This window comes from Bufo gargarizans, chromosome 1 (genome assembly GCF_014858855.1).
Source record: "Bufo gargarizans isolate SCDJY-AF-19 chromosome 1, ASM1485885v1, whole genome shotgun sequence".
Classification (NCBI taxonomy): Eukaryota; Metazoa; Chordata; class Amphibia; order Anura; family Bufonidae; genus Bufo; species Bufo gargarizans.
In genome coordinates, this window is record NC_058080.1 from 384410381 (window position 1) to 384425838 (window position 15458).

A 15458-nucleotide genomic window follows, 5' to 3' on the forward strand; every position below is an offset into this window, starting at 1 on the left:
TCAGTAAAATGCACAGACACATCTATCAGTTGTGCCGGGCACAACTGATATACGTGCACCCAGCCTAATGAGTCTTATTCAAACTTAAAGAGGACCGCTGTCCCCTCTCCTGACATGCCCGTTTTAATCGCTTCATGCATTGCCCATGTAATAATTCTGGAGCATCTATTCTTATGTCTGTATGTTGTGCCATTCCTTCATTCATAACTTCTAGTAGAAATAATAAATTGCTCGCAGTCTGCAGTAAGGGTACTGAGGGGTGGTAACCAGTTGGGGGTGTCCCTGCACAGTCTGAAAATGGCAGCACTGATTTGATAGAGTCAGTCTGTGCAGGTACACCCCCCCAACTGGTTACCACCCCTCAGTACCCTTACTGCAGACTGCTAGCAATTTATTATTTCTACTAGAAGTTATGAATGAAGGAATGGCACAACATAGAGCCATAAGACTGGATGCTCCAGAATTGTTATTACATGGGGAATGCATGAAGCTATTAACCGCTTGCCGCCACGCTAACGCCGAAAGGAGTCATTGCGGCGGCTCTCCCAGGTCACACTAACGCCGATTGGAGTCATCTCGCGTGAGCAGAGATTTCCTGTGAACGCGCGCACACAGGCGCGCACGTTCACAGGAACGGAAGGTAAGCGAGTGGATCTCCAGCCTGCCAGCGGCGATCGTTCGCTGGCAGGCTGGAGATGCAATTTTTTTTAACCCCTAACAGGTATATTAGACGCTGTTTTGATAACAGCGTCTAATATACCTGCTACCTGGTCCTCTGGTGGTCTCTTGTTTGGATCGACCACCAGAGGACACAGGTAGCTGTGTAAAGTAGCACCAAAACACCCCCCCCCCCCCCGTCACTTATTAACCCCTTATGAACCCCTGATCACTCCATATAGACTCCCTGATCACCCCCCTGTCATTGATCACCCCCCCTCCCCCTGTAAGGCTCCATTCAGATGCTCCATTCCGATGTGTTTTACGGATCCACGGATACATGGATCGGATCCGCAAAACGCATACGGACGTCTGAATGAAGCCTTACAGGGGGGTGATCAATGACAGGGGGGTGATCACCTCATATACACTCCCTGATCACCCCCTGTCATTCATCACCCCCCTGTAAGGCTCCATTCAGACGCCCGTATGTGTTTTACGGATCCACGCATCCATGGATCGGATCCGCAAAACACATACGGACGTCTGAATGGAGCCTTACAGGGGGGTGATCAGTGACAGGGGGGTTATCAGCCCATATAGACTCCCCCTGATCACTTCCCTGTCATTGATCACCCCCCTGTCAAGCTCCATTCAGACGCCCGTATGTGTTTTACGGAGCCACAAAACACATACGGACGTCTGAATGGAGCCTTACAGGGGGGTGATCAGTGACAGGGGGGTGATCACCCCATATACACTCCCTGATCATCCTCAGTCATTAATCACCCCCCTGTAAGGCTCCATTCAGACGCCCGTATGTGTTTTACGGATCCATGGATCGGATCCGCAAAACGCATACGGATGTCTGAATGGAGCCTTACAGGGGGGTGATCAGGGAGTCTATATGGGATGATCACCCCCCTGTAAGGCTCCATTCAGACGTCTGTATGTGTTTTACGGATCCACGCATCTATGGATCGGATCCGCAAAACACATACGGACGTCTGAATGGAGCCTTACAGGGGGATGATCACCCCATATACACTCCCTGATCACCCCCTGTCATTGATCACCCCCCTGTAAGGCTCCATTCAGACATTTTTTTGGCCCACGTTAGCGGAAATTTTTTTTTTTTGTTTTTTTTTTCTTACAAAGTCTCATATTCCACTAACTTGTGTCAAAAAATAAAATCTCACATGAACTCACCATACCCCTCACAGAATCCAAATGCGTAACATTTTTTTAGACATTTATATTCCAGACTTCTTCTCACGCTTTAGGGCCCCTAAAATCCCAGGGCAGTATAAATACCCCACACGTGACCCCATTTCGGAAAGAAGACACCCCAAGGTATTCCGTGAGGGGCATATTGAGTCCATGAAAGATTGACATTTTTGTCCCAAGTTAGCGGAAAGGGAGACTTTGTGAGAAAAAAATAAATAAAATATTTCCGCTAACTTGTGCCCAAAAAAAAATAAAAAATTTATATGAACTCGCCATGCCCCTCATTGAATACCTTGAGGTGTCTTCTTTCCAAAATGTGGTCACATGTGGGGGTATTTATACTGCCCTGGCTTTTTAGGGGCCCGAAAGCGTGAGAAGAAGTCTGGGATCCAAATGTCAAAAAATGCCCTCCTAAAAGGAATTTGGGCCCCTTTGCGCATCTAGGCTGCAAAAAAGTGTCACACATGTGGTATCGCCGTACTCAGGAGAAGTTGGGCAATGTGTTTTGGGGTGTCATTTTACATATACCCATGCTGGGTGAGATAAATATCTCGTCAAAAGACAACTTTTCCCATTTTTTTTATACAAAGTTGGCATTTGACCAAGATATTTATCTCACCCAGCATGGGTATATGTAAAATGACACCCCAAAACACATTCCCAACTTCTCCTGAGTATGGCGATACCAGATGTGTGACACTTTTTTGCAGCCTAGGTGGGCAAATGGGCCCACATTCCAAAGAGCACCTTTAGGATTTCACCGGCCATTTTTTTACAGATTTTGATTTCAAACTACTTACCACACATTTGGGCCTCTAGAATGCCAGGGCAGCATAACTACCCCACAAGTGACCCCATTTTGGAAAGAAGACACCCTAAGGTATTTCGTGAGGGGTATGGTGAGTTTATGGAATTTTTTATTTTTTGTCACAAGTTAGTGGAATATGAGACTTTGTAAGAAAAAAAAAAAAAAAAAAAAAAAAACACACATCAGTTTCCGCTAACTTGGGACAAAAAATAAAAAAATTCTAGGAACTCACCATACCCCTCACGGAATACCTTGGGGTGTCTTCTTTCCAAAATGGGGTCACTTGTGGGGAAATATCTCTGCAAAAGACAACTTTTCCCATTTTTTTTTTTATACAAAGTTGGCATTTGACCAAGATATTTATCTTACCCAGCATGGGTATATGTAAAATGACACCCCAAAACACATTCCCAACTTCTCCTGAGTACGGCGATACCGCATGTGTGACACTTTTTTGCAGCCTAGGTGGGCAAAGGGGCACACATTCCAAAGAGCACCTTTCGGATTTCACTGGTCATTTTTTACAGATTTTGATTTCAAACTTCTTCTCACGCATCTGGGCCCCTTAAATGCCAGGGCAGTATAACTACCCCACAAGAGACCCCATTTTGGAAAGAAGACACCCCAAGGTATTTTGTGATGGGCATAGTGAGTTCATGGAAGTTTTTGTATTTTGTCACAAGTTAGTGGAATGAGACTTTGTAAGAAAAATAAAAAATAAAAAAATATAAATCATTTTCCGCTAACTTGTGACAAAAATAAAAAGTTCTAAGAACTCTATGCCCATCAGCGAATACCTTAGGGTGTCTACTTTCCGAAATGGGGTCATTTGTTTTTACTACTAGGGTTTTCTACTGTCTGGGCATTGTAGAACCTCAGGAAACATGACAGGTGCTCAGAAAGTCAGAGCTGCTTCAAAAAGCGGAAATTCACATTTTTGTACCATAGTTTGTAAACGCTATAACTTTTACCCAAACCATTTTTTTTTACCCAAACTTTTTTTTTATTAAAGACATGTTGAACAATAAATTTAGCGAAAAATTTATATATGGATGTCGGGTTTTTTTGCAAAATTTTACAACTGAAAGTGTAAAATTTCGATTAATAACAAAAAAAAGTTAAAATGTCAGCAGCAATGAAATACCACCAAATGAAAGCTCTATTAGTGAGAAGAAAAGGAGGTAAAATTCATTTGGGTGGTAAGTTGCATGACCGAGCAATAAACCGCTAAGGTTGTGGAGTGCCGATTTGTAAAAAAGGGCCTGGTCACTAGGGGGGTATAAACCTGTGGTCCTTAAGTGGTTAAAACAGACATGTCAGGAGTGATGACAGGTCCTCTTTAACCTCCTCCCGACTGCCTAATGCAGGGATGCGTCCTGCGGGCAGCCGGGTTATTCCTCCTGGACGCATCGATGCGTCATCTCGCGCAGCTGAGAAGTTGATGTACAGCCTGCCAGCAGCGATCATTCGCTGGCAGGCTGTAGATGCGATTTTTTTTTTTACCCCAAAAAGGTATATTAGACGCTGTTTTGTTAACAGCGTCTAATATACCTGCTACCTGGTCCTCTGGTGGTCCCTTTTGCTTGGATCGACCACCAGAGGACACAGGCAGCTCTGTAAGTAGCACCAATCACCACACTACACCCCCCCTGTCACTTATTAACCCCTGATCACCCCATATAGACTCCCTGATCACCCCCCTGTCATTGATCACCCCCCTGTAAGGCTCCATTCAGACGTCCGTATGTGTTTTGCGGATCCACAAAACACGGACACCGGTAATGTGCTTTCCGCATTTTGCTGATCCGCATATTGCCAGAACTATATAGAAAATGCCTTTTCTTGTCTGCAATTGCGGACAAGAATAGGACATGTTCTATAGGCTCTACAAAAAACGCAGTGTTCGCCCGATCAGGCCTGATCTTGTGCGCACACTTGCGTTCAGTCTGCCCCACCGCAGTGCTAGAAAAAAAAAATTCGGATCACTGCAAAAACACCGTAAAATCACTGCAGCGCTATAAAGATCACTTTTGAGGGGCACAAGTTTTTTTGGCACAAGTTAGCGGAAATAGATTTTTTTTTTTCTTAGGAAGTCTCATATTCCACTAACTTGTGACAAAAAATAAAATCTTACATGAACTCACCATACCCCTCACAGAATCCAAATGCGTAAAAATGCCCTGTGAAATACTAAAGGTACTCATTGGAATTTGGGCCCCTTTGCGCATCTTGGCTTCAAAAAAAGTGTCACATGTGGTATCGCCGTACTCAGGAGACGTAGGGCAATGTGGGGTTTATTTTTACATATACCCATGCTGGGTGAGAGAAATATCTCTGTAAATTGACAACTTTGTATATAAAAAAAAAATAAAAAAAATATGTTAAAAGTTGTAATTTACAGAGATATTTCTCACACAAAGTATGGGTATATGTAAAAATACACCCCGAAACCCATTGCCCTACTTCTCCCGAGTACGGCGATACCACATGTGTGACACTTTTTTGCAGCCTAGGTGCGCAAAGGGGCCCAAATTGCAATGAGTACCTTTAGGATTTCATAGGGCAATTTTACGCATTTGGATTCCAAACTACTTTTCACGCTTTAGGGCCCCTAAAATGCAAGGTCAGTATAAATACCCCACAAGTGACCCCATTTTCGAAAGAAGACACCCCAAGGTATTCCGTGAGGGGTATGGAGAGTTCATGTAAAATTTTATTTTTTGTCACAAGTTAGTGGAATATGAGACTTTGTAAGAAAAAAATAAAAATAAAAATCCATTTCCGCTAACTTGTGACAAAAAATAAAAACTTCCATGAACTCACTATGCCCTTCAGCGAATACCTTAGGGTGTCTACTTTGCGAAATAGGGTCATTTGTGGGGTGTTTCTACTGTCTGGGAATTGTAGAACCTCAGGAAACATGACAGGTGCTCAGAAAGTCAAAGTGCGTAAATCAATTTTTTTTTGCACCATACTTTGTAAACGCTATAACTTTTACCCAAACCAATATACACTTATTGCATTTTTTATTTTAAAGACATGTAGAACAATAAATTTAGAGAAAAATGTATATAGAAATGTAGTTTTATTTGAAAAATTTTACAACAGAAAGTGAAAAATGTCATTTTTTGCAAAAATTTCAGTCATTTTCGATTAATATCCAAAAAAGTAAAAATGTCAGCAGCAATGAAATACCACTAAATGAAAGCTCTATTAGTGAGAAGAAAAGGAGGTAAAATTCATTTGGGTGGTAAGTTGTATGACCGAGCAATAAACTGTGAAAGTAGTGTAGTGCAGAATTGTAAAAAGTGGTCTGGTCATTAAGGGGGTTTAAGCTAGGGGGGCTGAGGTGGTTAATAACTTTAAATTTGTTAAAGGGGTTCCCCGGGCTTTTAATATTGATGACCTATTCTCAGGATAGAAGTTCAAATAGTAGATGACGGCAGCATATTCTTCCACTACTGCGTAATCGAAACGTTGCTGCTTTTATTGGCCTTTTTGTACATTTTCTCATGGAATACTACTAATAAAGAATTTTTTGAAGAATGTGCTGCCGTCATCTACTATTTGAACTTCTATTTGTGGACTATCATGGATCAGGAGTCACAGACGGGCTGTTGCATACCTCCAAATAGGAGTTACTAAGGTACAGAAGTTCTGCTCTATATAGAAGTTATTTCACTATTCTCAGGATAGCTCCTCCATATCAAAATCGGTGGGGGTCCGACACCCAGCACCCCTGCCAATCAGCTGTATGCCACAGACATAGCAGCAGTGAGCAGGAAGAGAGAAGGGAGACGACATGCGCGCACTGTGCACGCCTTCCCTTCATACAGCTGATCGGCGGGTGTACCGTGTGTCGAACCCCCGCCGATCCGATATTGATGACCTATCCTGAGGATAGGTCATCAATATTAAAAGCCCGGAGAACCCTTTTAACTTGTCTTTGTACTTTAAGCCACCCATTCCTTTCATTACCTTGTGCATAATTCTGGTGCATTTGCAATGTTAAATCTACCTCTATATTCTTTGTAATGGACGTCTATGTCTGTTTTAATGCATCCCAAGATTTTATTTGTTTCTTGGCGGCTATTTTACTGCGTTACCAAAATTATCCTGACCTACGTGCTTATCCTTACATTAGCCAGTGGTCCGCCCATGCTTTCAACTTTAAATCCCTTTGTAGTACTACATTATTTTGCTGTGCATTAATTACCATACAGAGCTTTGTAATATTTGCAACTATTGAAATACTATGTCCAAAAACAAAAGGGTCGATTCCAGCTTCTGACGTATAAAATAATATGTTCTTTATTCGGCCTTCAAAGTTTAAGATCCAACATATATATCACATGGAGAGACAGAGTAATTGTGACGCGCTTCGGGCTATAGTATTGAGCCCTTCATCAAGACAATACATAGTGTGCTAAAAACAAGTACTTATATACAACATAAATGGGTTCCTCCTCCTTCTCTAATTGGATAGAGGTTGCATTCCAGGCCCAGGTGCTCCAGGATTAGGAAATCCACCCAGGAACACATGGGCCGGGAAGCAGCAATTCAGTGTTATACATTCAGGATCATATACTGATGAACTACATAAACTGCAAAGTTAAATCATATTTTCTGTTTAGACCCTTTGGTATACAAGTTTCCAGAATAAACATCTAATATGTTTCTCTACTCAAAAGCTTTTGTTTGCGATCACCTCCCCTGATAGGTGCTGAAATAACCTCCACCCCCTGCACAGAAAACGCAGAGCTATCGCCCTTGTGAACAGTGGCAAAATGTATTGTTGCCGCTGAAACATTTCGGGACATAAAATGAGGGACATCACTTTGCTGCTTTCTTATGCGTACCTTCAGATCATTTGTGGTGCAGCCTACGTATTGTAGACTGCATGTTCTACATGTTATAACATATACTACGTGGTCTGTATTACAGTTTATGTACTGTTTTAGCATATGTTTTTTGTTGTTGGCTGTAGATGTAATCTCTTTTGAGATAAACATATGTCGAAAGCAAATACATTTTTTGCTGCCACATTTGTAGTTCCCGTTAGTTTTCGGCCAGGTGCTTATTCTGGGAAAATTCTCCTTGAATAGGCTCGGACTAATTTTTTTTACCCACTGTAGGGGCTCTTTTTGCTACACACCTTATCCCTATAGATGCTATATTTCTCCATTCCTCATTGAAGTTCAAAAACAGGAAGATGTTTCCGTACTGGGCAACTGTGGCTGGGAAATATCATTCTAACGTGAGTGGCATTCTGCCCGATCATTTTGAAAGAAAAAAAAAAAAGTAGCCTCTGTCCTTTATACTTCTAAAAATGTGTACTAGACTCCATCCTCATTACATGTGTTTGCTTGTGTGTAAAAGGGGCCTTTGAGCCTCCTAAGCCATAAGGCTTGTGTACCACTGCAAACCCTTCACCAAGTGACATGATAAGACACAAAGTTCTGTCCTTGAGTGGAAGTCAAGAATACATGTGCGTAACACTGACTTCCTGCTCAGCACAGAGCATCATACCAAAGTCATAGCTCACTCTTGAGGCACAACATTTCTCAGCCAAGATCAATTTCTGCAAACAGCAGCACTGTCACGGTCCCTCAGGTGACTGATGTCAGGAAATCAAAGAGATTGGCAGAGCGTGGAGGCATCTAACAGCCTCCTTGATTTCTCTTGATTCGGTGTTGATAGGGTTAATGACCACTTCCCCTTTCTCAGCTAGTGCTCAGTGTTCATCACTTCTACCCTTTATAGTCTGACCCAACCCTTCTGACTATGCGGTAGATAGCTTCATTTGGGTTTGGCTGAGCTGGTGTGAGTTTGTCTCTGGTGTTCCTGCTTGTCTGTCTCTTCTGAAGTTAAGTGTCACGTTTGTTTGTGTTTGTTATATTCCCTGTTTGTATCTGGGCCTGAGACAGACTTCCATTCATCCATCTTGGGAGGAATGAGTTGTCTCTGGTCCTAACCTTTTCCAGGGCCTAATAGGGATATAAAGGCCTAGGTATCCTGCATATGAATATTCCTACCTTCAAGGTCTATTCATATTGATCGGTAGTCAGGGTCCGGATTAGGTTTGTCTAGGAGGTGACCTGTTTCTTTCCTAGTTTGCAGGCCCAGTTACTGCTCCCCTTCCCTCCTGTGTTCAGTGTGGAGTCCCCCCCCCCCCCACTGATAGTGACATGCACGTTGCACTGTGTGCTCAGACTAATCAGCTGCCCTGTCCCTCTCACAGCATGAATCTGACATAAGTCAATTAGAGATCCCTCTGTTCTATTTAGTATATTAAGTTGGACAAACACTCGTTCAGCTATTCCTCCCGACCCCTAAGCACATGCGTGCTAAGCTTAGCCGAGCATATTTGGCCATCTTGAATTTCACTGTCTCAACATCTGCCATGATGAGAGAGTCATACATGTTAGATGACTGCCTGGCGCCATCAAAATTGGCAGTTTTGGCTGACAATCATCTAATGTGTATGGACACCTTTAAGGGCTGTTTTACACGAGCGGATGCCGTGCGTGACATCCGCTCCGTGAATGACAGCCAAGACCCGATGCGGACAGCAGAAGCACGGAGCACTAACATGATTGATAATGCTCCGTGCCTCTCGGTGATCTCTTTACTACGAAATCACAGTGAGATAAAGTTGTCACTGTGATTTTGTAGTAAAAAGATCACAGAGAGGCGCGGAGCATTATCAATCATGTTAATGCTCCGTGCTTCTGCTGTCCGCATCGGGTCTTGGCTGTCATTCGCGCAGCGGATGTCACACACGGCATCTGCTCGTGTGAAACAGCCCTTAGTGTAGATCAGGGTGCACAACCTTTTTTGATCTGAAGGGTCCATTGTTCTAATTCATGGGACACAGAACTTAAAATAATTTTTTTTGCTATGTCAGTGATATATCAAAGGTTTTGATCATTGGGGGTCCGAGTGCTCAGACCCTCACCGATCGCTAGAAGGAGGAGAGAGAAGCGCTCAGATAGCATGATCTCTCTTCTCCGGACAGGAGATAAAGTCAAGATGGGCCTATAGACCTTCTATTGAGCCCATCTCCTGCATAGAGGGGAGAGAGCACAATATATAGCACTTCTCTATTCTCCTTTTAGCCATCAGTGGAGTCACTATGACAAACGTTTTTTGAAAATCCAGTGACACTTTAGAGGAAATGTATCATTCCTCCTATACCAGTTGTCTGGCAGAAAAAAGTTGCGAACACCAGGGGAGATTTATCAAAACTGGCTTAGTTTCCTACAGCAACCAATCAAATTCCAACATTTATTTTCCAAAGGAGCTCTGAAAAATAAAAGGTAGATTCTGATTGGTTGCTATGAGAAACTAAGCCAGTTTTCCTTTACACCAGTTTTGATAAATCTTCCCCACCATGTTTCCCCCAACGCCCTTGACATTTTCCTGAAAATAGGGCGCGATGAGGCGGGGCCATCATATTCATCTTCTTTTACACCAGTTTTCTGGTGTAAAAGACTGAAATCTACACCAGGCAGGGCTTGGCATAGATTTCAGTCTAAGTGCACGGACGGCCGGAGCTGCAAATAATTTATGACAAGGTTTGAGTCTTCTGGCAGTGCAGGGGAGTGTAAAATGCTGGTCTATGATACATCTCTCTTTAAGCTACTTAAAATAGGAAGGCTGATCATCCACAGCCATACTGCATGGACACAGCTTCTGTGCCTGTTTCATTACTATGCCACTGGTTTCCAGCACTTTAATTATACAATGTGGTGTACTTCTGTGGACCACACTGCTGGCACAATAGGGGGCACCCTGTTGATACGATTTATAAATGGCGGACCAGCAATAATAATGTATTTTATGCCCTCTCTTTGACTGCCCTTCTGCCTATTGAATGATAATGCTCACTTTTCTCCAGTGACACAGATATAGCCTGTACTACATCTTGTACTAAGCAGTGAGCACTTTCTTCTGAAGGAAATTAAAGCATTGATTGTGTGCCGAGTGGCACTTGTCATCACACAGGTATTTGGAGGTAGGGACATTAAGGTTCCTGGTTGTGATGGTTGGAAAAGACAGTCCTGGGTGCACAGGCAGGTGATCAGCAGGTTTCTGTCTAGCAGGGCATTATGTGGCAAGTTAACCATACTGTAGTAAAGTACTGACATCTTCCCCAAAGTGTGATAACACAGAAAAGCATTGCGTTAAAATGCCAATCATTAGGTCAAGCCTAGGAGTGAATATCATACCATAAAAATAAAAAAATTAATAAAAAAGTATACATTGTTTGACTAATTACTCACTTTCCAATTATTAGCCTTTTTCCCAGAGGGTGGAGAGGTGCGGGCATTAACATTTTTACCTTTGCATTGTATGACCTAGTTGAAGTGACAGATGATTAATCTGACCCAAACCAAAGCTCCTCTTAATTGGGTCTTGGAGAATTTCCAAGTGAGAAGCACATACTTACCCTTGGTTAATCATGCCTTGGACAGGGAGAGATACTAAAGTACAAAACTATATATTCCAGCAAAACAAAAGAAATCTGAAAAGCTGAATAGCTTGTTACAATCCACAGGCTGTAATTTGTATAGTTTCATATGGTTATCTAAGACAGCAGGCAGAGAATAGAACAGGGGAGAGAACAGAGTCTCTGCATTCCTGGATTATGCAATATTGGATAAAACAATGTACTTAATTCACTGGAGACAGACTAAAACCTGATACAACGTGATGCTTTATTTACTGACTCCTGCATAATACAAAGACATAAATAAAACTAAAAAAAAAAAAAAAAAAAAAAAAAGAAGAGCCACCAACCAACTAAAAGAAGCCAAGGACACAGATAGCAAGGGGTCCCTGTGCGAAAACAGCATATGGGCTCCAATACATCAGCAGAGAGCACCCCCTTCTCCCTAAGAATCCAGGGGTGTTTGCGAGACACGGAATGGGGTTCTCTGGGCTACAGATATTGAAGTCATATCCAAGAGACAGGTCATCAATATCAAATTGGTGGGGGTCCAACACCCGGCACACCCACCAACCAGCTGTTTCAAGCTGCTGCAATACTGGGCACTATACAGTGTATGGAGACTGCTCCATACACTGCTGTAGCCGTGGCGGTGAATGGGCGCACCGCTTCAGTATGCCGGCACCAGAAACGTACAGAGCCTTCTGCTTCTGTCTGCACAGTGTTAGATTCCAAGAGTTGGACCCCTGCCAATCCGAAATTAATGACCTACCCTGAGATAGGCCATCAATATCAGGAAGCCAGGGAACCCCTTTAAGGTGGCAGTGTGTCATCTTATATACTGGACCCCTCTGCAGCTGTATAAGCTGAATATATAGTATGTCCTCCCCTGGTAAGTTTCGGATAATGTGCCATGCAACTGTAAACTTTTGTATCATCATATTATCATAAATGCCATTTAGACCTTTCTAATAGTTTTCTAGATTGCTGCAGGATATATTGGTGGAAATAATAAAATGTATTTTTGTCAGTAACAGCGGCACAGTGAATCATATATTCCGATATAGTGGAGAGCAGTACTGGTGTATAATTTTACAGGGAAGGAGTGAAGGGAAAAAAAAAAAAACATACCTGTTAGTAGTAGAAGACATTTGTGAAGAAAAGGTTATGGAAGAATAATGACAAAGAAGAAGGTAAGAGAGATGTCGCCGTTTCCTTGACAGATGTGCACACAGCATATATTACAATAGCTCCTTCCTTAGGCTCCACAAGGGCAATGCCTGGCCTTCCCAGAGCCCAAATTATTCATTTCCTGAAGAGATAGGAAACAGATGTCATTTGTCTACGCTAAAAAAAGCAAGAAGCCCTGGCACCTACTTACACCGACCTCACATAATCCACATTAGGGCAGACTGTAAATGTTCTAATAATTCCAAGACACAAGCATTTTAGGAGGTTCAATGTCTGAAGAAATATCACAGGTATAAACATACAAGAGGCAATAGGGAGTAGTTTCATTTTGCACTCAGTGTGCTGTCCGCATCCATTGCTCCGTTCTGTGGCATATAATATATATATATATATACACACACACACACACACACATACACACTGTCCTATTCTTGTCCGTTTTGCAGACAAGACCAGGCAGTTATATTAATGGCTAGCCATATGTTGAAAAAAAATGAGCTGGTAGCCTCATAAATGTGGCATTCAGGATGCAATAGCTTCAGAAGAGCCTGATGTGCTCACAGTACAAACAGTATACAAAGTAGGAAAACCAGACATAGAAAATAGCAGCATACGCTATGATTGACAGGCTTTACATAGGAACCTTCAGTGTAAATATAGTTCTTATTGTACATGTTACAGGCATATGTACAGACAATGGTTGTGGTACCAATGTGCCAAGTAAGGCTACTTTCACACTGGCGTTTTGGTTTTCAGTTTGTGGGATCTGTTCAGGGCTCTCACAGGCGGTCCAAAACGGATCAGTTTTGCCCTATTGCATTCTGAATGGATAAGGATCCGCTCAGAATGCATCAGTTTGGTTCCGTTCCCTCTCCATTCCGCTTTGGAGGCGGACACCAAAACGCTGCTTGCAGCGTTTGTGTCCATCTGACTAAACGGATCCGTTCTGACACACAATGTAAGTCAACGGGGATGGATCTGTTTTCTCTGACACAATCTGGCACAATAGAAAACGGATCAGTCCAATATTGACTTTCAATGGGGTTCAAGACGGATCCGTCTTGGCTATATTAAAGAGAACACAAACGGATCCATTCTGAACGGATGCACACGGTTGTATTATCTGAACGGATCCATCACGGATCCACACCAAACGCGAGTGTGAAAGTAGCTTAACTGGTTTGACTTTGGGCCAAACCCTAATGACATTATTCTCGCGCCTCCCTGGTAGTCACCCCTTAATCCCTGTACAGGGATGTGGACTTCACTGCGGATTAGCAACCAGACTGCTACCTCCTCGTATGTACTTGGCAGCTGACTTAGGCTACTTTCACACTTGCGTTCAGAGCGGATCCGTCTGAGACAAAAACATGGGGGGGATCATTTTGAAGATTGAGCCATATTGTGTCATTTTCAAACGGATCCGTCCCCATTGGCTTACATTGTAAGTCTGGACGGATCCGCTTGCCTCTGCACGGCCAGGCGGACACCCGAACGCTGCAAGCAGCGTTCAGGTGTCCGCCTGCTGAGCGGAGCGGAGGCTGAACGCCGCCAGACTGATGCATTCTGAGCGGATCCGCGTCCACTCAGAATGCATTAGGGCAGTACGGATGCGTTCGGGGCCGCTTGTGAGCCCCTTCAAACGGAACTCGCAAGCGGACACCCAAACGCTAGTGTGCAAGTAGCCTTACTAAGGTCAGAGACAATGGTGAAAATACCAGAGACACAGGCATGGCACAAACCATGAATCACTGACTGACACAGATTAGGAACCCATGCAGACAGAAGCAGGAACCCGGTCATACATTGGTGCTGCAAAAACATGATAACACTTGGAAAGAGCTGCAGGAACCCTTCACACTCTAAGAGCAAGGGAAACTGGCGAGTAGACCCAGAATGCACAAGAGTTAGCCATATATGGGTAGATTTATGAAAACTATTCTATGTTTTTATTTTTCAAAACTACTTTGGAAAGGTGCAACATGATTGGTTGCTATAGGCACCTAAGGCTACTTTCACACTTGCGTTGTTAACTCCAGTATTGAGATCCAGCAGAGGCTCTCAATACCGGAAATTAAACTGATCCATTTTGATTTTGCACATCAAGATGCATCAGTACCGTTAGGATGCGGTTGTGTGAAAACAAAAACGTAAAAAAAATGATCACTAAATACATTGAAAGTCAAAAAGAATCCATCACCATTGACTTACATTGTTTTTCAGTGACTGATCCATTTTTTTCTCTTTTCATGACCAGACACAAAGCCACAGGTTGCAACAGTTGTGTCCGGTCATAAAATGGAATGCTGCCGGAATGGAAGACATCCTGATGTATCCTGAATGGATCTCTTGGCATTCAGAATGCATGTGGACAAAAACGGAAACGTTTTTTCCAGTATTGAGATCCTTTGCTGGATCTCAATACTGGAAAACAACAACGCAAGTGTGAAAGTGGCCTAAGCCAGTTTTCCTTTACACCCTTTGATAAATCTTCCCCATAGACTTCAGGAATTTGGTCACAGAGACTTCAGGAAGGGACTTCTGGAACCCAGACATACATAGCGGATTCTGGACGGCAGTGGTCAAGACATCTCAACAGAAGGAAGCACAAGACTTTCACATTGTCAATGACCAGGTCAAGGAAACAGAAAACATAGAAAGAAAAGACATGATTGCACAACCAGGGCAGGTCATAGCACTCAAAAGTAGTGATGAGCAGCATAGGTAATATTTGTTTTTGTGATGTTTCACAAATTTTTGGCCTAATATTCGCCATAAATTCACGAATTCTAGAATTTGTGATCTCTGGTCATTATTTTCTTGATTACGAAAATCGGCAATGTAATATGCGATCACGGCTCACTTTTGCTACATTTTTTATCACAGCACAGAAAAACCGACAGCAAATTACTTTATTTTTTTCAAAGACAAAAGACAGACACTAATCCCCATCACAGCACAGTAATTCCTATCACACTACCCAACACTGGAACCCATCAGCTACACTAGATCACTATCTTCCACTAACTATTTATTCATTCATTCTCTCTCTATATCTATATCTATATATACACACACACACACACACACACACACACACACACACATATACATACACACACT

General features: G+C 42.7%; 1 protein-coding gene across 6 annotated transcripts in view; it reads right to left on the minus strand.

The window, feature by feature from the left end:
- HOMER3 (homer scaffold protein 3) overlaps window positions 1-15458 on the minus strand; it is a 154488-nt gene that overhangs the window by 58784 nt on the left and 80246 nt on the right. For 4 of the 6 annotated variants that reach the window (XM_044270475.1, XM_044270483.1, XM_044270500.1 and 1 more), the window contains exon 2: window positions 12276-12456. The exons of the other annotated variants lie outside the window; for them this stretch is intronic. In XM_044270475.1, the coding sequence (XP_044126410.1) occupies window positions 12276-12382 (107 nt within the window). In that variant the 5' untranslated portion in view covers window positions 12383-12456. The remainder of the gene's footprint in view (window positions 1-12275; window positions 12457-15458) is intronic. 6 annotated transcript variants of the gene reach the window in all.